General features: G+C 48.6%; 1 protein-coding gene across 3 annotated transcripts in view; it reads right to left on the bottom strand.

Annotated features, from left to right (window-relative positions):
• DIP2B (disco interacting protein 2 homolog B) overlaps window positions 1–22,443 on the bottom strand; it is a 61,197-nt gene that overhangs the window by 7,169 nt on the left and 31,585 nt on the right. The window contains exons 5-32 of one of the 3 annotated variants that reach the window (XM_058042078.1): window positions 20,769–20,981; window positions 18,381–18,524; window positions 17,570–17,689; window positions 16,777–16,974; window positions 16,478–16,569; window positions 16,050–16,160; window positions 14,732–14,855; window positions 14,127–14,236; window positions 12,963–13,065; window positions 11,941–12,005; window positions 11,378–11,471; window positions 10,578–10,697; window positions 9,888–10,002; window positions 9,193–9,332; window positions 8,852–8,988; window positions 8,452–8,532; window positions 8,203–8,330; window positions 7,380–7,494; window positions 6,226–6,427; window positions 5,777–5,886; window positions 5,578–5,658; window positions 4,919–5,042; window positions 4,478–4,599; window positions 3,775–3,886; window positions 3,230–3,339; window positions 2,217–2,347; window positions 1,530–1,698; window positions 144–314 (exon numbers count right to left, since the gene is read on the bottom strand). In XM_058042078.1, coding sequence (XP_057898061.1) covers window positions 144–314; window positions 1,530–1,698; window positions 2,217–2,347; window positions 3,230–3,339; window positions 3,775–3,886; window positions 4,478–4,599; window positions 4,919–5,042; window positions 5,578–5,658; window positions 5,777–5,886; window positions 6,226–6,427; window positions 7,380–7,494; window positions 8,203–8,330; window positions 8,452–8,532; window positions 8,852–8,988; window positions 9,193–9,332; window positions 9,888–10,002; window positions 10,578–10,697; window positions 11,378–11,471; window positions 11,941–12,005; window positions 12,963–13,065; window positions 14,127–14,236; window positions 14,732–14,855; window positions 16,050–16,160; window positions 16,478–16,569; window positions 16,777–16,974; window positions 17,570–17,689; window positions 18,381–18,524; window positions 20,769–20,981 — 3,542 coding nt within the window. The remainder of the gene's footprint in view (window positions 1–143; window positions 315–1,529; window positions 1,699–2,216; window positions 2,348–3,229; window positions 3,340–3,774; window positions 3,887–4,477; window positions 4,600–4,918; window positions 5,043–5,577; window positions 5,659–5,776; window positions 5,887–6,225; window positions 6,428–7,379; window positions 7,495–8,202; window positions 8,331–8,451; window positions 8,533–8,851; window positions 8,989–9,192; window positions 9,333–9,887; window positions 10,003–10,577; window positions 10,698–11,377; window positions 11,472–11,940; window positions 12,006–12,962; window positions 13,066–14,126; window positions 14,237–14,731; window positions 14,856–16,049; window positions 16,161–16,477; window positions 16,570–16,776; window positions 16,975–17,569; window positions 17,690–18,380; window positions 18,525–20,768; window positions 20,982–22,443) is intronic. The other 2 variants (XM_058042079.1, XM_058042080.1) reach the window with 2 other exon arrangements.

Raw genomic sequence — 22,443 nt, 5'->3', positions numbered from 1 at the left:
GCTGCTTAAATCTCGTGCCAGCTGTTCTCTGCAGGGCAGATGTTGGGCTTCAGAAATGTGCCCAGATGAGGAGCGTGGAACACAACCAGCCTGGCATCTGGAACCTGGTGCCAGCGACAACCAGGAGCCCTGGGAAGCCTCACCTGCAAACAGATGGCCACGTTGACCCTGGAGCCAAAGGTGGTGCTCACGGCCCGGGATGAGAGCCCGATGTCCTTGAAGAGCTTGGAGAAGGAATGGGTGAGGGACACGCGCGGCCGCTCCTCGGCCACCACCACGCAGGTCCGGACACAGGACAGGTTAATGCCACGGGCCTGCACACAAACACCAGGCAAAGGGCTGCAGCTGCTCATCTGGCCCCTCTCAACCAGCTCTGTTTGCTGCTTGGCCCGTGAAATTACCCAGGAAATGCAGTACAAACTCAGTTCTTGTGTTCTGAGCTACTTTTCCTCTTTCTGATTCTATTTGTAATTATAAATCATGCCTGACCAGAGCCTGAAAATGCAGCCACAGCAAGACATGGACTGACAGAGCTCCCTCTGCCCCAGCTCTCAGCACAGCTGCTCAGCTGAGATTACTAGTGTTCATCTATCCCCTCTCAACAAGTTACATTTGCTTCTTATCCCATTAAATTACTCAGGAAATGCAGGACAAACTCAGTCCCTGTGTTCCGAGCTACTCTCACTCTTTCTGATTCTGTTCACAATTATAAATCTGGCTGCATTTCTATGCCTGACCAGAGCCTGGAAATGCAGCCAGAGCAAGACATGGACTGACAGAGCTCCCTCTCTGCCCCAGCTCTCTGCACAGCTGCTCAGCTGAGATTACACCTCTGAGTCACTGCTTATACAGATGGAAACCAAACCCAGGCAGAATAAAGTCATCCACTGGGATTGCATGGACTCTTCAGCAACAGTGGCACCTGAATCCATCATTATTTCTATGGTGAATGCTCCGACCAGCACCAGGCAGGAGCTCCTGTGTGCTGCTCACCTGGTGACACAGCCCAGGCACCTGCAGAGCTCTGTGCCAGCCAGAGAACAAGGCTGAGCCTTCATCTCACAGAGCCACAATCCAGGAAATCCCAGGGAAAAAACCACCTCAGGCATGGCATGGAGCTATTTATTCCCTTCTCTCATCTCCAAGGAGAACACACCTCCATTGAGCAGCTCTCCTGACATGTGCTTTCCATCATGTGCTGGTGTGAGCCTCCACTGCAGACTGTTACATAAGGAATCTGCTGCAGAGCAGCACTGGGATCCTCCCTGCTCAGGGCTGCCCTGACATTCCCTGACAGGTGCTCCCTGCACTGCACAGCCCCTGCTCCTCCCCAGTCCCCTCCTATCCCAGGGAGACTGGCTTTTGGAGATTTGCTTTTGCAGATTTCCTTTTGCAGATTTGCTTTTGGAGCATCTCTGGCCTGGAGATTTGTGCAACAGGAAAATCTGAATTTAACAATCATATCGCTTTGCTTTACTACCAGAGCTTCCTTAATTTATGTGATGTAACACTCAGGAAACGTTTCTTACCTTTAACATTTCAACTTGATTTCCAAGTCCCTTTGTACACAGTTCCATGACTGAATAGGAACAGAAAGTGTCCCTTATTTTATACTGGCTGACAGTAGATAACCAGAGAAAAAGATTGGATTCCAGCTCCATAGGAGGAATTAAAATTGACTGATGTCCAGAATACACACTGTGAAGAACATTAAGGGAGAAAACATTTTAGTGAAGCTTGTAGCTATCTTTAAATTAATATTTACTGTATCTGCACATTACATTCCTGCTAGTCCAAAGGCAGGTTGTGGGACTGCAGCTGAGGCAAACTGGAGCAGCAACATTTTAAAAATGCAACTTACTGTACAAGAATAACAATTTATCCACACACAAACACACACTGACAGTGAAGGAAGAGAACTGGCTCAACCCCACAGAGAACAAAACCTCCCTTATTGCAACATGTAATCAAGGAAGAAAGGGAAGAGAAACATTCTGAAGCCAGGAATATTTGGCAGCACAAACACACATAATCAAGATGGGATAACATCTTGCTAATCTGCAGCAAAAGGGAACGTGTTGTTGTCAGCTCCAAGACAAATTCCCCCCTTACTGTAAATTAAGTCATTCTGTAATGTCAACACGTGTGCGATGACACCCATTTCCCATTTCCAACCAGCCAGGAGTTCACCTGCCCCCCTCCCCAGAAAATCCTACCTGCAAAGGCACCAGAGCACAAATCCCAGCCCGCAGTAGGGGTCCAGACAAATGGCAATCTGCCGCGAGGAGTAGAGCTCACACTGGAGCTTGATGGCCCTGCACAGGCCACTGACGGCAGCGTGGGACATCTGCAACACAGGGGGGACACTGCTGGGGCCAGGGCAGCACCCAGGCACCCCCAGACACTGCTGGGGCCAGGGCAGCACCCAGGCACCCCCAGGGCAGCACCCAGGCACCCCCAGACACTGCTGGGGCCAGGGCAGCACCCAGACACCCCCAGACACTGCTGGGGCCCAGGGCAGCACCCAGGGTCCCCCAGAGACAGCAAAGGCAGCTCATGGAGAGCTGGTGGGCAGGCAAGGCCATGGTTTGGTTCCTGAGCTTCCCCAGCAGAGGCAGAGACTGCAGAGCCCTGACACCAACAGTGACACCAACAGTGACACCAACAGTGACACCAACAGCTAAACTTGAAGCTGCAGCTGTTTGAGCCCCACCTCAACATGAGCCAGAACTTGCCATGGAACAGCTGCCCAGGGTGGTTGTGGAGTCTTCCTCTCTGCAGACATTCCAAACTCACCTGGACACGTTCCTGTGTCACCTGCTCTGTGTGACCCTGAATTGCATTGGGGGATCTCCAGAGGTCCCTCCCAGCCCTGACTGTGCTGTGATGCCAACTCCAAACACACATGAGCATTAACAACAGTCTAAGGCTTTCCTTTTTAGTATCTTATCCTCTTTCTCCTGACTGCATCCCTCTTCTGCTCTTGGTGGAGCTCAGAGCTCTCTCCCAAGCAGCTCTCCAGGGCAGGCAGCAGCAGAATTCCTGACCCCTCTGTGCAGACCTGTTTCTCTCCTCAGCAGGACTCGGGGAAATGAAGCCCACAGCTTTGTCAGAAGAAAATCAGGGTCTTTGTTTAAGCTACAGCTTGGAGGTGGAGGTCAAGGGGAGGTGGCTCAGAGAGTCAGGCAATACAAGACACAAATGCCCATCTCCTAACCCGTTACTATACCTTTACTCCTGTGAGCATGCCTGTTGTGGAAACACTAAAATCTAGATATGCCAACATTTCAGGTGTGGGTGGCTTGTAGATCTGGGCCAGCCTCTTCCTGGGCAAATCATCTGTGCAAGAGAGAAACAAATGGGTTAATTTTGGTTACTTGACTGGCATATGAAAGGAGAACATGACTTTCCAAAAGCCAGAGATGGAAGATAAAGCCTTCCATTAATTCTCTTTCCAGAAGAGACAGGCTAGTGTATGGCAAAACTCTTGCCAAGAAAATTTATTCTCAGGAAAAGGGAGAAAATGATGAATAATGACCAACTCATCCTTGTCTTAAGCAGATTAAAGTTGTCTCCAGAAATCCCTGTAATCATTTCCCATGCACAGCTCAATACAGAAGAGTTCTCAGTGAACAATGGCACATCTTGGATACCTTTTATGCATATTCAAACGAATTTTCAAGAGCCACTCAATGAAATGTGGGACAGTCCCTTTGGAAGTCACCAGTCACCCCTCCACAGGACTTCCAGGAGCCTCCTGGCCAGGGAGCTCACCTGTGTCAATGATGGTTGGCCAGGTTTTCACATCCACAGCACCAGCTGCCTCTCTGGACTTGAGCAGCCTCATCAGGGTCTGGGTTGTGAGGATGCAGGCGGCTTTGCTGACCTGCAAAGATGAACACTCACTGAAACAAAGAGGCAGGAGCAGGTCCCAGCAGCACAGAACATGTCCCAGTCTCCGATGTGCAGAGACTATTTTATCCTATCAGCAAACCTGAATTCCTTCCTCTGCCTTTTGCACACTCTGCTCTGCCTTCCCCTCACCAAACCCCCAGTGCAGCCCAGCCTGCACAGACCCTGGCAGAACCTGTGAGAAGGTGTCACAGCAAGATCCAGCTTTCTTCCCCATGCTGTCCTCTGGTTACTGAGCTTGGGAAGTGGCTTCACTGCAGGATTTGGACTTCCCCAGCATTCAGGAGTGCCAAGGTGAAATTCTGGGTGGCAACACCACGTTGGTGTTGTCAGACAGGTGTGTGAGGAGGGGGTTCTCTGTCTGGCATTTATGAAGGAGAACACTGTCCCTCAGCTCCAAGATGTACCTCAATTCCTGTCACACAGCCACCACGAGCTCTGTGAGCTGTGTCACCCCTGGAGCACGAGGCTGGGGCACTCAGTGTGACTCTCAGGAGCCCGTGACCAATCCAGCCCCAGTCCCTGTGACACAGGTGTCACCCCTGGGGCCCAGGCTGGCACTCACCTCCACGATCATCCTCACTGTGGGCAGAGTTGCCACCAGGCTCTGGGCGTGGGGCGGGCGCACGGTGACGGGGACACAGCCCGAGTACAGGCAGCCGTAGAAGGCCGTGATGAGCTCGATGCCTGCAGGGACACCAAGGGGACACTGGGGAGGGGTCCCTGGGCACAGCAGGGCACTGCTGCCCCTCCCGCAGCACAGCTGGGCAACATCAGCAGCCCAGCAGCAAGCTGAGAAAGCTTGGAATGGGGAATGGGGACAGTAAAGGAACCACACAGGAAAGCATCTCCATCACTGAGGAAAAGAACATCAAATGACTCCAAACCAGTCAGGACACAGCAGTGAGCACCTCTCACTAGCACTGAGTGCCCTTCCTGTGTTTCCAGATCCCAGTGAGAGGCCAAAGCAAGCCCAGGCTGCGTTTCCCCAGTGGGACCCACTCACCAGGAGGATAAAGAAGCACCACATTGTCTCCTGCATTGAGATGGCCTTTGTCACACAGCACTGATGCAATTCTCTCAGCCTTTTTGTGCAGCTGAAGGCAGGTGGCCGTGCACACAGTGGTTCCCTTGAAAGGAGACAAAAATGCTCTCAACAGGGGCTGGCACAACTCAAACTGGCTGCTCTGAGATAAACCCAAGCTTGCTGGCTAGCAGGAGGCTACAGCTAAGAGTTATCTCTACCTAAAGGCTGCTGTGCCCAGTGAGCCACTCATCCACTACAGAGATGGAGTTAGATCTGCTCTAGAAAATTCTACCTGCCAGGGAGTCAGTTCAGGTCTTCTTGCACCAGAACCTTGCCAGAATATACTCAACACCACTGATAGGGATGGTGGCACCAAGGGATACACCATTAACTGGTACAGGAACCAGTGGGACCTACAAACACGCTCAGTTTTAAAATGAAGTGTCAAACCATGAGAGCCGTTTGCTGAAGGGACCTAGAGGGTCAAAGGGTCAAGTTTTAAGTTACAAATCTGTGGTCAAAATCTGATACAGAGGTTAAAGAGAGGCACTGCAGAGGGCAAAAGATTTTAAAGACTCTCCAACTGGCACTGGATAGCACATGGACCATAAAACCCAACAACTCAGCACTGACTGTACCTTGGCATTCAATAGAAGGAAGAGTGGGTGGTCAGGAGTTGCTTGAGCTCTCCACTGCAACACTTCTGTCAGGAACTGGTGCTGGAAGAGACAGGAAGAAATTCAACACCAGCTTCTCCTTCAGTGCTCCCCACTGCTGCTCTGCACACAGCAGGGAAAACTCCTTCCCATCCTCCAGTTGTCACAAACACTGATTTACCTTTTTAACTAAATCATTGTCTTCTATTTGACCCAGATCTCTCCCAGAGGCTTGAGCGATTCTCTTCCCAGCAACCAGGTTCCCCACCATCACAGAGGCAGGGCCCACCCCTGTGGAGAGACAGCAGCACTTTGGGAAGGAGCAGAGCCAAGGGACAGAGAGTCCCTGCAGGATCCCCCTGCTCCTGGGAATGAGCCTCACGGATGGAGCTCAGCAGGCATTGCTGGTCTCTGTCCATCAGGAGGGAGAATCCCAGTGAGCTCAAAGGTGAGAATTAAAATTCCTGACTAACACATGCAAAGAGAGGCCTGGAACAAGCCCAAACCATGGAGCACAAGACAGGCCCTGGTCCCCAGCACGTGGGACAGGGAGGAGGACATCACCCAGTCCCTGGGGCTGAGCACCGAGCCCCAGCTCAACAACACCAAACAAAAAGGGCTTCAGGTTACCTGGCTGTTTCTGCCTGGGCTTTGGCAAGTTTGTCACACAAGTGTGTGGGCACATGAGGATGTTGCAGGGGTGCAGAGAGCCCTCCAGAAAGTGCTGTTTGGTTTGGGAGATGTGGATCCCTCCCAGCGGAGTTTTTGGCAATGTGTTGGCTGGCACGAGAGCAAGGCAGTAAACACCCACTTGGTGAATGCTGTCAATGGCCTAGAGAAAGGAGAGATGGTCATTGGCATTGCTGGCACTGCTGGGCACAGTCTGCTGATGCACTCACACTGCAAGACAAATCCCTGCACTCGTGAGTGAATCACTGACATCCCACCTGCCCTCTGTGCCACCAGCGAGCCCTGCAGTGAGCCTGAAGTGCTGGGCACCCCCCTGCCTTTACAGCCCATTTCATAGACACCAAATCCATTTTTAAATCCTTCATGACCAAAATCCCAAAATACCCACGGCTGCCTGATGAATCACACGATTCTGATCTCGGGATTGCATCCATCTGTCTCATCTGAACCATCACACTCTGTTCCCTCCTGCCCGCCTCAGCATTCAGGCATCTGATCCATTATTCAGAGCACCAGGTACTTCCCTGGTTTTCCACCCCAGCTCGCACACTTCACTCCCTGAATGTCATTCCTGGAATGACACACATGCAGTGCAGGCAGCTCTCAAAGGAAGTTCTTGCTACTCATTCTTTTAGGACCACACTCATTCAGCTGTTCTGGCCTTTCCCTGCCCACTTGCTCCCTGCTGAAAATGCATCTCCAAAGAAAAGGGTGGCTTTAAAGCCGAACTCTGAGCTCCACATGATCCAGACTAAAAGCAGAACTCAAAAGCCTGAGCACAGATCTGCTCTGCAGTTCTGAGAGGAAACTGCCAGAGCCTCTCTGTTCTCTGGGATTCATGGAATCCCAGACTGGCCAAGGAATTTCTTCCCAAAATTTAACTTGAATTCCTCCTATTTCAGTTTGAAGCCATTCCCCTTGTCCTGTCACTCCAGCTCCCTCAGGACACAACAGAACAGCCTGGACACAGCTTGTGACCCTGCACAAACACCTTGTGCCAAGAGGGATGCAAAGCTTGCGGCACCTCCATTGGGGCCCTTGGTGGCCTCTGCTCTGCCCACACCCCAAAAGCTGCAGGATTTCCCCAGCTGTACCTGCAGCACCCGACTCATCCACTGGAAACTGTCCTCCTCAGATGCATCTGGCCTCTGCTCTGCCACCACCACGATCCTCTCGTCGTAGAACACAGACACGGAGAACACAGCAATCCTAAGGAAAAGGGCAGAGCCACACTCCAGTTTCACTCCTCAGAGACAGGGGGCCAAGGAGAGATTAAATACAGGACTTGTTAAAATAACCATGGGGCAAAAACAAGAGAAAAAGCACCAGACAATTAACACTGAGTCAAAAGGAAAGACTGGGGAGTATTTAAGGGGTTAACTCCACTTTCTGATGGAATTTCCATATGGCACAGTCCCCCGTTCTCCCAACCTGCTGTCACATTCTTGTTCCAACTTCTGGCAAAGCCCAAATGAAAGGAGATTTAAAGGCACCTACAAGAGGGTTTAAAATCTCTCACTAAGTCTCGGAGATATGAGCTCCAGCTCTGCCTGAAGATCTGGAAAATTGTATCCACAACTGCTAAATAAAAATCAAATATCTTTGGACATTAATGAAACTCTTCCTTGCTGCACCAGTCAGCAGCTAACAACTGCAACTCTGCAGAGACAGAGAATTAATTTCTCCACGTGCCTGACTTATCTTGTTACTTGATTGCTTTCCCTAAAGCACAGACTCGATGAAAAGCCAGGCTGGATAGTGGGGAAAAGATCTGTGTTGGGCAGGATCAGGGCAATTACTACCTAAATCAAAAATATGTTTACTTTAACTGATCGACCAAAGAGAAATCCAAGAAAGTACTAAAGCTTGTGCTTTGCTTTTTGACATGCAGCAGGTGATGGGGTTTCTTGTGCTGACCTTCCTCTGTAAACTGTTTTTATTGACTCCACGGCCAGCCCAGTGGCCACGATGTCGTCGGCGTTGTGCCTTCTCCCGCTCACGGTCAGCAACCCGTCCATTTTCCCAACCACAAACACCAAACTGCCCTGCAAGGCAAGAAGGCAACAGTGAGGAGCTCACAGAGAGCTCCTCTCACACATCCTCCCTCCCCAAAGCTTTTCCCTGAAAGGCTGAAGGGCCAGAGCAGTGCAGGCTCTCCTCACGTACAGGTCCAACAAATCCCAGCAAGCCGGAGCGCACGAAGGGCACTTCCCCCACGGGAGAGCCAGAGGAGTTCACAGGGATCACCTGCAACACAAGGGAGGACATTGGAGGCCTGAGGAGAGAAAAACCTTCCCAAACCACCCCAAAATTGTGGAGAAAACCACCCCAAAAATTGCACTTAACGTGAGTGAAGGGAAGAGGAGAAGGGCAGGGAACCCTCAGTACAGCCAGGGTGGGAGATGTTTATGGAGGGGATTCTGAGTATCTCTAACTGCAAGGAGATTTCCAGTGCATGTTTATAAAAACCAACATTAACACTTCGGTTACAAACCCAAGGGGTTGTACAAGACCACCAGTTTGACACAGAAAATGGGCCAGGAAAGATGCATTCTGCTAGACATACCTCGAAAGTATTCTTTGTCACCCCTGCCAGCCCATAGTACATCATTCCTCCTGCTCTGGAGCTCACACAGATTTCACCAATCTCATCTGTTTTACAGAGCTGGGGTGGCCCATCTGGTTTCACTATACACATCATGCCTAGGAAAAATCAGGCTTTGTTAAAAACAGCTCCCAAATTTTGCCCTGTGTGAGAAGTGACACATTTAATCCTGACAGGAATGACTGAGTCTGGCACTGCCTCACCTCTCCCACACTGAAGCTGATGTGGGAGAGAACATTGACCCATTCTGCTTCTCAAACATCCCCAAAAACATCCCATATCAGTCTCCTGTCCGTTTTTACCTCCTGGCATCACGTGCCCCACGTCCTGGACAGTGAGAGCAGAGTTTTTATCCTCGGTGTTGACCCGAATGACACCAAAACTCAGCCCGTTCATGGACAGGATGGCTCTGCCTGGCAGAGGGGCCCCGGGGACTCCAGGCCTGGGAAGGACACAAAATGAACAAATACACTCAATCAGGCACCCAGCTGGGTGTTAGACTCAGATGGAGATGGCACAGCAACAGAAAGAGGTGTGTTCAGTGTCTCTGCTTTGCATAATCACTTCAAACTGTGATGGCAGCAAGGATCCCCACCCAAATTTTCAACCCCTAAGGAATTGTGTTCCTGGGCACTGTAGCTCCTCTGCCAGCTCCTTATCTCACCCCATGGCAAACCCCAGCTCCCACCCCTGTTTCTTACAGGCAGCAATGGGCAGAAACAGAGTATGAGAGTGTCCAAATGATCTCAAATCCCATCTCAGATTCAGAACACCTCCCGGGCTGTGGAAATCAGGAGGAGCAAAAGCAGAGCTCAGGCACTGCTGAGCTGTCACACACCTCAGAAATCACTTGGATCTCAGGAGGGAGGTTTAAAGCTCAGCAACTCGAGTACCTGAGCACACAGAGTAAATGTCAGAGGAGTTTATTACATGCCTAAATCAACTCTGACCAAGCCAAGTGTGAAGAAAGCCCAGGCTGGATGACTCAATCTGTTACCTCCGGATTGCGACGGTCATCGCTTCGGGGGAGGTGGCACAGGGACAAATCGCCTCTGGTTTGAGCCCATGGCTCTGAAACAAGCTCAGGAAGGCATCACAGGAGGAAACAGACCCTAGGAAGAAAGAAAAGATGCCACTAGCACTTCACAGATATTGATTTCATGCCCATCTACAGGAAGGGTCAGGAGGAGGATTTGGGAAACTCCAGGAGGAAGCAGCCTCAAGTTGTGCTGGGGAGGTTTGGGTTGGACATGAAGGAAAATCTCCTCACTCCAAGGGTGGTCAGGCATTGGAACAAGCCCAGACTGGACATTCAGACAGTGAATTCTGCCCAGGTGGAATCACAATCCCTGAAAGGATTTAAAGGACGTGTGGACGTGGCACTTGGGGACAGGGTTTAGTGGCGAACATGGTGTTAGGTGAAGAGCTGGATTTGATGGTCTTAAAGGTCTTTCCCAGCCTGAACAATTCTCTGATTTTACAAACACTGCCCCCCATCCAACTCTCCCTTTTCCTGCTTTGCAGGATCTCTCACACCCCAAAGGATGGCAACACAAAAACCTCGAAACACCCTTGTCCTGTGCCCAAGCAGCAGCAGGCAGAGCTCTGGCCTAGAGGAGAGCTCCAAGGGAGCTGATCCTGCTGCCAGAGAGGCCTGGACAGGGCTGGGCAGGGCTGGGGCACTCACAGGGGTTGGCGCCGTCGGTGACGATCAGCATCCGCAGCGAGCTCAGGCTCACGTCTCTTTGGTCCCGGTGGGCCATCATGGCCCAGTGCAAGTCTCGACACTTCACCAGAGCAACTTTTGCTGCAAACAACGCAAAAACACCACCTCAGGGCAAATCAAAGCTTTCCAAGAGTTATTTTCATAGAACTCACATGGTCTTAAATAACTGAGGCTGCAGTAACAGCAAAGCCAACACACAGTGGCATCTGCTGTGGCACTGCCACCACCTGAGCCAGGGTCTGTCATCATCACAGCTCCTCCTCCAAAGGCCATAAATCATTATCACCCTCTGGAAGCCCTCAGAGAGGCCAGGGACCAAGGGCTCCTGCTGCACTCTGCCATTTCCTTGGTTTCATAGAAGAAACTGGCTCCAAGTCACAAGATCCCCATCGTGCTCCCCACCACTGACATGGCATTGGGACTGTGCACAGGAATAAATGGCAAGGTCTCCTGTCCTCCCAAGCTGTCACATTTCTGTTCCAACCTCTGGCAAGTCACCAATGCAAGGAGTTTTACAAGTATCCACACAACTGGGGGCTTAAAATCTCCCAGACATGAGCTCCAGCCCTGCCTGAAGATCTAGAAAATCATATCTAATACTGCAAAATAAAAATCAACTACCTTTGGATATTAGTGAAACCCTTGGCCCTCAAGATTTGTCATGGTGGAGCAAGAAGGGTTTAAGACATTTGAGATTTTAATGTCCCTCACTCTTGGATCCTGAGAATTCCAAGCTGAAATTGTGGATTCCCCCAGGTTACCTTTGTGGGCATGAACCCTCTGCACCCATGAGAGAGGACAGGTTTTCATCACAGAATAGGGCACGCTGATAGTGTGCAGCTTGTTCATTACATTCTGAAAAACAGGAAAAGGATTGTTAGGAAAGGGATCCCAAACCTCTCATTGAGTTATTAGAAATAAGAGTCACCCTCAGTGCCCATCAACTTCCACCCCATCAGGAGTTCACAGAGGTTTAGTCAGGATGATTCTGTTGTTCCTCCAGGAGATTTGGCAGGGAGAGAAATGGTTGTTTTAACAGATAATAGTCCCCAGTGTTGGACTCTGTTATCACAGAATCATGGAATTCTGGAATGGGTTTGGTTGGGAGGGACCTTAAAGCTCATCCAGTGCCACGGCAGGGACACTTTCCACTATCCCAGGGTGCTCCAAGCCCCATCCAACCTGGCCTTGGACACTTCCAGGGATCCCAGCTTCTCTGGGCACCCTTTGCCAGGGCCTGCTCACCCTCACAGGGAAGAAATTTTTCCTAATATCCCATCTAATCATGAATCTCTCATTCCAGAGAGCTCTGGAGCCAACTCACCGTTAGAATGCCATGCCACAGCCCTGCATCCTTCTTAAAATCCAGCACATTCACTATCGTTTCACCTGGGAAAAGAAAGGTGAAGCTGTTAGTGCAACGTGCCAGCACAGCTGTGCCCATCACTTACTCTGGAATCTGCACAAGGATGAACATCCCTGCCCTGCCAGAGCTGCTGCAGGGCCAGCCCAGGGCTCTGTGTGATTACACGTGTTACTGAGCACAGTAACAACTGCACGTCCATGCCTGAGCAGGAGCACGTCCAGAAAGTGCAAGGAAATCACATTTGGAAATCCAGCTGCCAGCTGGAAATCACATTCCAGCCTGAGATGTCCATCAGTGGGACAGGAAGGGTCTGGAGCTCGTTATGAACGAGCAGGGGAGCTCAGGAACATCACTCAAGCCCTGACTTTTAGCTCAAGTGATGGATTCTAAAGGCAAACTTTGCATTTTAAACCTCTGTGACCTACAGCTCTATAAATAGTTTCACTCATGGATGTAGGGATTAGCTTGATTTACAAGGCAGACCAGAATAAACCACATCCTACAGCAAAACCCTCTGGAATACCAGCAGCACCTTCCACCCTCCATTTCTGGGTGCCCCAAAACACCTCACAGGACCAGAACAGCCCCAGCCCCAGAAAGTTTGGTATTTACACACTATCAGCAATGAAAGACATTTCTATGGGCCACCAGTGCAGTGAGAGGGGACTCCAGCTTGGTGGGAAATGCTCCATTTTTCATTCATTTGCTCCTCTTTTTGTGCATCAGAACACTCAGTAACTTCATAGAAATTATATAAATCCTCCTTTTTATTCTTCTTCATCATGGCAGTGAAAATGATGCCATTTTGGATGGAAAAACATCACAGCTAATTTTCACTTTTTGGGGGGAAGAATTAATCTGCACTTTCAAATTTTATTTACTTTTGAAGTAAAATATTGGTTACTCAGAGACAGCTGTTGAAGATTTGAGAGGGAACCACTGAATTTTGTCAACCTTTGATGTTCTGTGGCCTCACTCACCTTCAGAGTAGTTGCAGGCCTGAGACAAGGCCTGGCAGTGAGCCAGCATGGCCACACGGGACACGGTGACACCCATGACACTGCCCTCCTTGCTGGTCTTGTACTGCGAGGAGAGAGGTTAAAGGGAGTTAAGGAAGAGAGAAATTAAGGAAGTTAAATCACAGAATCCACGAGAAAATAAAGTTTTCTCTCTGTGTGAAAGCTTAGACCCAAGGAGATGGTTATTGTGGTGGCACACGTGGAAAATCTCCATGGAGCTGGGAGAAAAAATGCATCTTTCAGCTTGAAATAAACTGAAAATAAACCTAAAGGAAATGAGGAAAAGAATTTAACAACCCATTCCATCCCTTTGTGTGTTTGTGTTTATTTCACTGTCACTGCTGCTCATGACATCTCTTCCTGCTCCTGTAACAAACTGAAAAATCAATCTGTGTTTCAGACTGGCTGAACCACCACTGAAACTGCTGCAATCCTGTGGGAAATGGATTTGTAAAGAATTTAAAAAATTTGATAGAAAGCTTACATAATTTTAGAGAATTAGAACTGTGAAAGATGCATTGTAGCAGGACCAGGAAGAAAAAAATAGAGGTGATTGGTGTTAGAAGTAACAGCAGCATCGTGTAGAAAACCTAGTAAGCTGAAAGGGTTATTGTAATTTATAAGGTATTGTAACCAGAAAATAAGTTAGCTTCTGATAGAATGGCATTGAGGTTTACATCTCTTGTGTCTCACTACTCATCAAGACTGATAATAGAATAAAATCTTTTAAAACACCTCTCAATTGTCCCAATAAAAGCTGAGAAAACCAACAAGTCACCTTCTGGCACAGGAACAAAAATCAGCATTTCTGCAAGAACAGAGAATCCCAGCTGCTGCTGGCTCAAGCACTGGCAGAAATGGGGTTATCAAGCACCACCTCAGAGCTCAGCTGTCTCCATCCCTCACTTGTTTGGAACAAAAACAATTCTCCAACTTATTCCAAGCAGTGCTCAAGGCCACAGAGGGATTCAAACCCAAAATGAGCTTCACAGCAGGGTGTCCCCAGTGAAAGGCTTGTTTCAGTGGGAAGTTGAAGGGAGTGAGGTGAAACTATTCTCCCTCTGGTGATGAGAACATTAAATTCAGCTCACACAAGGTACTTTCTATTCCCCATTCAGCACTTACCTCAATATATGCTGGCTCAGTTCCTGCTGCTGAGATGTTGGGCTGCCAGTCCTTGGGAGATTTGGAGAGATATTTTGAATCTGTCACAACCCATTTGAGTCTGGGCCAACCTGGAGCCAAAATTAAACGCTACATTAATATCAGTTTATTTATTGAGGGATTTATATTCTGCAAGAATACACTAAACCCCATCATTTGTCCAAGTTCAGTTACACAAGCTAAATTCCAAGCCAAGCCCAGCTACCAGCCAGAAGGTTCATCTCATTTCTCATCTGGGAGTTCAGTGGGCAACCAGGTACTTCCTCCCCTCAGGGGAGATCCCTGCAGCATTCCTAAATAAAGCTTGCGAATAAAACTGCCTTGGAACCTGCCAAATGCCACTGAAGGGACCTGAGCACAACCCTGGTTGGGGGGTGGCTCATTGTGACCCCCAGAAGAGCAGAGCAGCTGTGTCAGACATCACAAATACAAATCCTACACATTTTGCTGATGGGATCAGGAGCTGCCCCTTTACTCCCCAAGTGCCTTCAGAGTACTGACAGCTCCTTTCAGATGGTTCAGCTGCAGCAAAAGCACAATCAAAAGCCAATCTGTAACCAACTCACCTTTAAACTGCACAATTTCTCCATTCTGGGTTTTGGGGAGCCCTTTCAGACACACTTCAGTGGTGAGGGCCAGAGCAATGCCACAGCTCCCCAGCAGGAAACCAATCTGCTGCCCACCAGCATCCTGAGGGAAGAGGGCAAAAGTCACTCCTGCTCAAGGATGACTAAAGTCAGCTTTCCCTTATCAAAATCCAAGGTTTGATATTGCTTTGGGGAATGGGGGAAGGAATAGCAAGGAAAAGAAGAAAACAACCAATTTCCACACAGGATCACAGAATCACAACTGGAGCAATTTGGGCTACTGGGAGGTGTCCCTGCCCTTGGCAAAGGATGGAACTGGATGGTCCCTAAGGTCCCTTCCAACTCAAACCATGCTGTGACCCCATGAAACATGGCCCTGGCAAGATTAAAATGCACTGGATGTGAAATGCAGGGGAAACAGGAGCTCCTGCCCAGCACCCAGGCATGGAGCTCACCCCATCTCCTGGCATTAAAGGAAACCCAGATGCTGCAAAGAGGAATTGAGAGGCAAAAAAAGCAAAACATGTAATTACACTGGGATAACGAGACCTCTCCATCCCCTGGAGCCAACTTCTGTTGCACAATGATAAAATGAGGAGGCTCACTCAGAAACTGATTGGGCAAATACTGGAGAAGTTTTAATTTTGCATTTGGTTGCTATAGCAGTCTGCCACAGTGCAGAGAATGAAATCAAAGCTCTGTGAGTCCCTGAGTGTTCCCTGAGCTCATTGCCACCTGTCAGACCAGCTCCCAGCTCAACTGCCACCTCTCCTGCCATAATGTTTGCCATGACCCCATTGTTTTTGTAACTCTTATGAAATCCCATAGTTTCACACAGCTCTTGACACAGCAATAATATGGCAACAGTGCAAAAATTCTGGTAAGGGTAAAAAAAACACTTTGCTGGGCAAATAATTTACAAAAAGTGGCTCAATGTCTTCAGGAGCACTGAGCACCTCCATGTCCAGCAAAATCAGAACCTGGCAGAGCTCAGCAAGGCTGGACTGAGCCCTCTCCCATCAACCAGGGGGAGATCCACACTCTAATCTGTTCTGTATAAATTACTTGCAGTAAGGAAGTGAAGACTGCATCATTTAGGAGAATTGACCATCTCCAGCTGCTCAGCACAGCTCTGATCAATATGTTTTTCCATTTTTAAATGCCAAGCCAAGCTCCCAAAAGTCCTTGTTGGTACAGAGCTGCTCAGGCAGCAGCTGCAGGCTGTGAAATGCTGTCAGAGGCTCTGGCCTGACTTGGTTTCCATCCCAATCACTGCTCCAAGTTCCATCAACGTTACCTTTCTGGTAAGAGGTACCTCTATAGGCACTGGGATCACTTCAGCCAGGAGACAGCCATAAAATGCCACCATGAACATCACGGGGTCGTTGTTGGGATACACGAGGGCTACCTGCAAGCCACAAGTTAACATTTCAAAATCCACATCTAGAGTGACTGAAGCTAGGAAAATTTGGTGTTGTTTCACACTCTTCCTCACACAGAATGTGTGAAATGTGCCTGTGAGGAGCTCAGTGCCCAGGCATGTGAAGGTTCACATAGAGCCAAGACACAAGAAGCTGCTCACAGAGGGGCCAGGACCCCTGAAAAATCACACCAGTTTCTGCCCCAAACAGCCTTGTCCTGGGGTCAGAGTCTCACTATGGTGTCAGTGGAAAGTTCCAGCCCCCAAAGCCCTGGTTTTACTCCAGAGAGTCCCAAAGTCCTTACCCTGTCTCCAGGTTTTAACACAGGTTCGTTTTTGGTCCCCAGTTTATTAAGCAGGGTGTAGGCCAGCTTGAGACTTCTGCTCCACAGTTTGCCTGCAAGGCAGAGAACAGAGACTTGCAGAGCTCTGCATCAAGCAGACAAGAGAACAGCTCCCACCTTGGCTTTTTTATTACCCACACTTCCACTGCTCTGTCCACAACCCTGGCAAAGACCAGGAAGGTTTTCACAAGCCCTGTGAGCCCTGTGCTCTCCCCACCGCTGCTCTCTGGCAGCAGCTGAGCAGGGGAGGCTCAACTCACCATATGTGAGGGTATAAACTGGTTTTCCTGTCACATCCAGGGCTGTCAGGCAGGGACACTTGGCCTGAGTGGTTCCCCAGCGCTGCAGAGCTGCTTCCAAGGCAGGAGGCCAATTACAGACCACTCCCAGGGGCTCCCCCTTCACCGGGGTCATCTGGCGGCCCTCGGGCTTGGGCTGGTTGGGGTCGGGCTGGGGAACTGAGAAAATTCAATGTTATTTCCAGAATCTGTTGGTATTTCTCATATAATCCAAGTAAAATAATATTCCCTGTCCTTGCCCATTCGTCACCTGACAGCTCAGCTTGAAATAAGCTGAAAATAAACCTAAAGGAATGAGGAAAAGCATTTAAAAACCCATTCCATCCCTTTTCCTGGGAAGTCTTGCACAGAACAAGAGATCATGAACTGAGGCTTCTCACAGGATGTTGTTCAAAGGTGTTCAACACATCAGTAACGAAAGGAACACAGAACTGCAGAAAAGAAAACCTTACAAAATAATGCTGGAATAAAATCACCAGTGAGGACAATCTCCTTTGGGAAATTAATTAAAGTAGTAAATGAAAGGGGATTAAAATCTATATAAATAATTTTTAAGAAGTTTAGTGTTGAGGAGGTCCCCCTAAGCTCAGCAGAACAGTGAATAACTTCAAATACTGGTTTTGTGTCAGACTTCTCATGGAGGCTGCTGCAAACACTGAATCTGAGCCAACCTTGAGAACAACACAAAAAGAGCTCAGCTCCCAGAGTACCCAGTTGTAACAAATGTGCATAAAATCACTATTTGTGCTATTACCTTCCACAATTTCTTCAAAATCATCCACAAAGAACTCTTTCAGAGGGGGTCTTTTAGGTCTTTTCAAGGTGTTCAGCAACTGCTGAATTTTTGTGGAGACTCTGCTGCTCACAGGAACACCTGGAGGGAAAGACCAGAGCAATGAGTGCCATGTCCAGTCCTTCCCACTCAGCTCCAGGGGTTTGGGGCTCCACCACCTCCCTGGGCACTTCCCAAGCCTGACCACCCCATCCATGAGGAAATCCCTCCAGAATGCCAACACCACAACTGCAGCACAGCAACACCGTAATGCCAACGCTAAAAACCATTCTGATTTTGTGAAGAGCTTAAATGAGATAACAACTCAGGAATGACTGAGGGAGCTGGGGGTGTTTAGCCTGGAGAAAAGGAAACTCAGGGGTGGCCTCATCACTCTGTACAACTCCCCGAAAGGTGGCTTTGCTCAGGTGGGGTTGGGCTCTTTCTCCAGGCAGCACTGACACAACCAGAGCACACAGCCTCAAGCTGCACCAAGAGAAATACAGGTTGGATATTAGGGAAAAGTTTTTACAGAAAAAATGATAAAGTTCTGGAGTGGCTGCCCAGGGAGGTGGTGGAGTCACCATCCCTGGGGGTGTTTAACAAAGCCTGGATGTGGCACTGGGGGCCAGGGTTTAGCTGAGATGTTGGGGCTGGGCTGCACTCGATGATTTGAAGGTCTCTTCTGTCAGAGTGATTCTGTGAGATCAGCCAGGGCTGGGAGAACAACTGATGTGATCTGAGGCCTCTCTGGACCCTGCTGGCACCCCTGGGTGCCCCAAGGGCTCCGTACCATCTGCAGTGTCCATGAGACTGGAGCGGTTGGATCCCTTGTGCATCCCCTTCACAATCCCAGAGGGAGGGAGGTCGATGGCTGCTGGCCGTGGTGAGGGCGTGGAGGTAGTTGCTGTGACATCTGGAGGGACTGAGAAACTTTCTAGAAAAAGAAGAAAGCTGCTAAATACACCTTTTATTAACACAGTGTCAGTCACCTGTTCCCAATAATCCCAAGGATTGAATGGTTGGATGTATGGGAACCTCATTAAAGCTAAACACACTGATTCCTAAAGGTTCAGCAGCTCTAGGAGAGGCACAGCATCTGCTCTGGAAATCAAAAACCACAAGATTTTATCCATTTCGGGAAAGTGCTTCAGCAAAACAGAATTCCTGTTCTTGGTTTCTAACCTTGAAGCTCAATCTCTTGACATTCAGTACTGTAAAAAAAAATAAATAATTTTTTAAGAGTTTGTGATTCACATGAGCTCTGAAACATCCAAAGTCCAGAACAAATCCCTCCCTCACCTATGCACTGATCTCTCTTGCTAGAATTCTACTATTTAGCTTTTTTTGTGAGTGAGGGCTTTTGAAAACAAAACATGTGGGAATTTGACCAAAGCAGATCAGCAAAAATTGTGTTGGGTTTCAATCCCTTCCAGCTGGGTGCTTACAGAGCTTGTCCAGCGGCCACAGAGTAAATCCAATGAATGGTGTGAGCTGGGTCTCACTTCTGCTCCAAGTTGCAAGACACTGTCCTGCCTCTCAGCCAAGGCTGCAACTGCACCCTGCAGGAATTCTCCTGTGAACTGTCTCTTAAATAAGGGATTTTGCAAATGTGGGGTTTCTTTACACAACCCAGCAGGTTCAGTCATCTGATAGGGCAAGAATATTCTATTCTGGCTTAACAGCACCAGCAGCTGTTGCTTACAAAGGAAAAACCAACAATCTGAAACTATGGGTTGGGTTTTACAGATGGTCTGAAGTCAAATCCCAAATAATTCCCACTCACAGGGTTTTGTGATTGATTCTGTGTCGATTTCCCTTTTTCTAAGGAGAAAAAATAACTCATTTCTGCATCCCTTAGGAGACACAGTGGCAAGGGATATTTCTCATGCACTGAATTTCTAAAATCACTGGAAAGGACATGGATTTGTACAATCCAAACATCTGCAGGACTTTTTATTGCTCTCAAGAGAGAGATGTACAGAATTATGTGTGTGTGAGTTCTATTCATTTAAACCAGGTGTTAACAAGGGATAAATGTGGCAAACAGAACCTGACAAAGATTCAAAGCTTCTATTTTGCATGAGACACTAATTAGATTAGACAGTAGATATTCTGGAGGTAAAAAGCTGTGTTACCTTAATTCACTGCAAAAGGTAATGTGGCCTTCTGCATGCTCCAATTAAAAACAGCCTCTCTGCTTCAAAGACATTAATTATATTGACTACATTTTATGGGCAATCTCCTCAGTTTTCCATTTCAGGAAACAATTTGCATCCCAGCAAATAAACAAACAAAAATAACAGCAATAAAAAGATAAATAAGTGAAAGATAAAATCACCAGCACTTCTAAGCACTGCTTGCCCCAACCCAGTTAAGCAGAAGCAGAGAGCACATGAAATACAGACAATGTCCTACGGTGCAGGAATTTCCTCACCAGCAGCTAAAAAGGACAAACATACACAGAGCAAAAACAAACTTGGCCATTTCATACAGAAGCATCAGCAGCAAGGAGCACCTCAGAGCCTCAGAAAACTGAGCCCGGGGTATCCAGATCTGTAGATTTTGCTCCATCTCCTCAGTACCTGGATGCTCTGGTTATTCCTCAGACAGCCACGAAGAGCTGGGCTAAAGCTTTACTCCTCTGACCCTGTTTTTTAATGGCAGGCTCATTTGTTCACACACAGAGCAGGATTTGGTTCTTTTTCTTTCCTGATCTAACACAAACAATAAACCATGGGGGCTCAGAGCAAAATGAGGATGTCAAACACAGCATTTCCCCACTCCACAGGCACAGACACCCCTGAGGGATTCGCCAGGACACAGATGAAAATGCCACTTGCACTGGGCAGCTCTGTACCCACGGGAGCTCCCAAGAGCTGGAGACATAAAGCAACACAGGACACAGAGTTGTGCCTCCTGCTCTGTCCACACTGTCCCTGGAGTCTTCCCTGCTTCCAGAAGCTCCTGCTCCCCACTCTCCCTTTTACAACCACCTCAATCCTCTGAAATTCTTCAGGAAAACAACAACATGAAGGTGCAACTCCAACCAATCCTAGCAAGTTCCATCAACACCAGCTAAACTCTTGCTCTGAATTTCCCTTCTGCAAGGGACAACTCCACCTTTATCAACACAGTCTGCACAATCGAAGCGATTGTTCTGTTGGTAGCCAGCTCCTACCTATTCGAGTATTGGCAAATACATCAGCTAGTGACCCACTGGTCCCTTTGCCTTCTCCATGGGAAAGTGTAGAGGATGCTGATGAGGATGTGGATGACCCCTGAACAGATCGGTTGATCCAAGACTCAGCATTCTGTAAGCTCTGGTGCAATGCAGCAGAGAGAGCAGCTTGGCGCCTGAGCGAGCCCTCGTCCTCGGAGGCGGAAGACGTGTCTGTGTGGAAGCAGAAAGAAAATCTAGCTGCTTAGGGAAAAGCACATGGCACTGAACATGCTCTTTCCAATCACATATCAACAGCACAGGCTTTCACAGGAAGATCTGTTTTCCACATTGGCCAAACCAGAGGTTAAAGCAGCAGAATTGTTGGTGGGAACACACTCACCCCTGTTTGATTCACCTCCTCAGACAACATCCTTCCCCTGGGGTCTCCAAGCCTAGAACTTAACTCTCATTGCTTTTCTGTTCACATTCCATAGTAACAGATGCTGTTTTGCCTAACTCTGGTCATTCTGAACTGGAAAGTGAAGGGTCAGGGTCGCTGTCAAACTGCAAAGTGCCAGGAACAAAGAAAACGAAGGAAACAACTGTGCCAAGGCCACAGCAGAAAATGCTTTTGTCTGGGCTCTAAATGGGGCCCTTTCAATCGCAGAAAACAAACAAAAAGCCCAACCCCAAAACAAAACAGAAATCTACAGCAAGGAACTGCTTCCTGTGTGTCCCAGAGCACAGATAGCTCGGCTGCCCCAAAACTGTGAACTAATTATTTAATTACCATGAAGCAAGCACTCAGTTCTTGAGATGTTGAGTTGTACAGTGCTAAACACAAACACGCAGGTGGCTTTGGCCTAAAATTCAGGTGCACTCAAAGTGATTTTCTGCCTGCACTGGAGTGGTAAATCAAAGTACTAAATCATGTTCTATCACTTGTCAGAGTGGAACAGAGTGAGGAGCTGAGGCAAAGGCTGACTCCAGCCATGCTTGAGTGCTGACCTCAACTGGTGTGACTCCCCCAGCACAGGATGTGCTGCAGTCCTGGACAAGTGAGCACAGAGCTGAGACCCAAGCAGACACCAGGAACATGCATCAGCCCCCCGAGAAAGGAAGGGAAAAAGGAAATGTGATAAAACAGGAAATCAGGAGGAGGAGGAGGAGGAGGAGTGACGTGGCCCAGCAGAGCAGTTTCAGAGCTATGAATTCACCAGGAGATGTGGATTCATAACATTTTGGATGACTTTGTCAATCCAAATGGCTGCGATGCTTCTGCACAATGAGACACAACATAGAAATCACTGCCAAAAACCACACAGACTCGTTTGTCACCAGTGCATCCAGCTGCTGGAAAACAGAGGGTTATTGATCTCTGCTGCACATGCATCGTGACAGACCCTGTGTCACCAGGGATTCTGCTGCAGCCAGCACATGGCAGGGCTGAGACAAGTCCTGCAAGTCTGGAATCCCACCAGACCCCTCTGAGGGCCGTGCCCAGAGACGAACATCACTGCAAACCTTCCTCTTGTGTGCTGAGCATTGACCATTCGTGAAATCAAGATGTGAATTATCCATCAGAATCAAGATGTGAATTATCCTCTGGCCACTTTGAACCACAGAACCATGGAACACCCCGAGCTGGACCCACAAGGACCATCCAAGATCCAAGGCTGGACCCACAAGGACC

This window comes from Melospiza georgiana, chromosome 29, assembly GCF_028018845.1.
Source record: "Melospiza georgiana isolate bMelGeo1 chromosome 29, bMelGeo1.pri, whole genome shotgun sequence".
Classification (NCBI taxonomy): Eukaryota; Metazoa; Chordata; class Aves; order Passeriformes; family Passerellidae; genus Melospiza; species Melospiza georgiana.
This window is presented reverse-complemented; position numbering and strand designations above follow the sequence as displayed.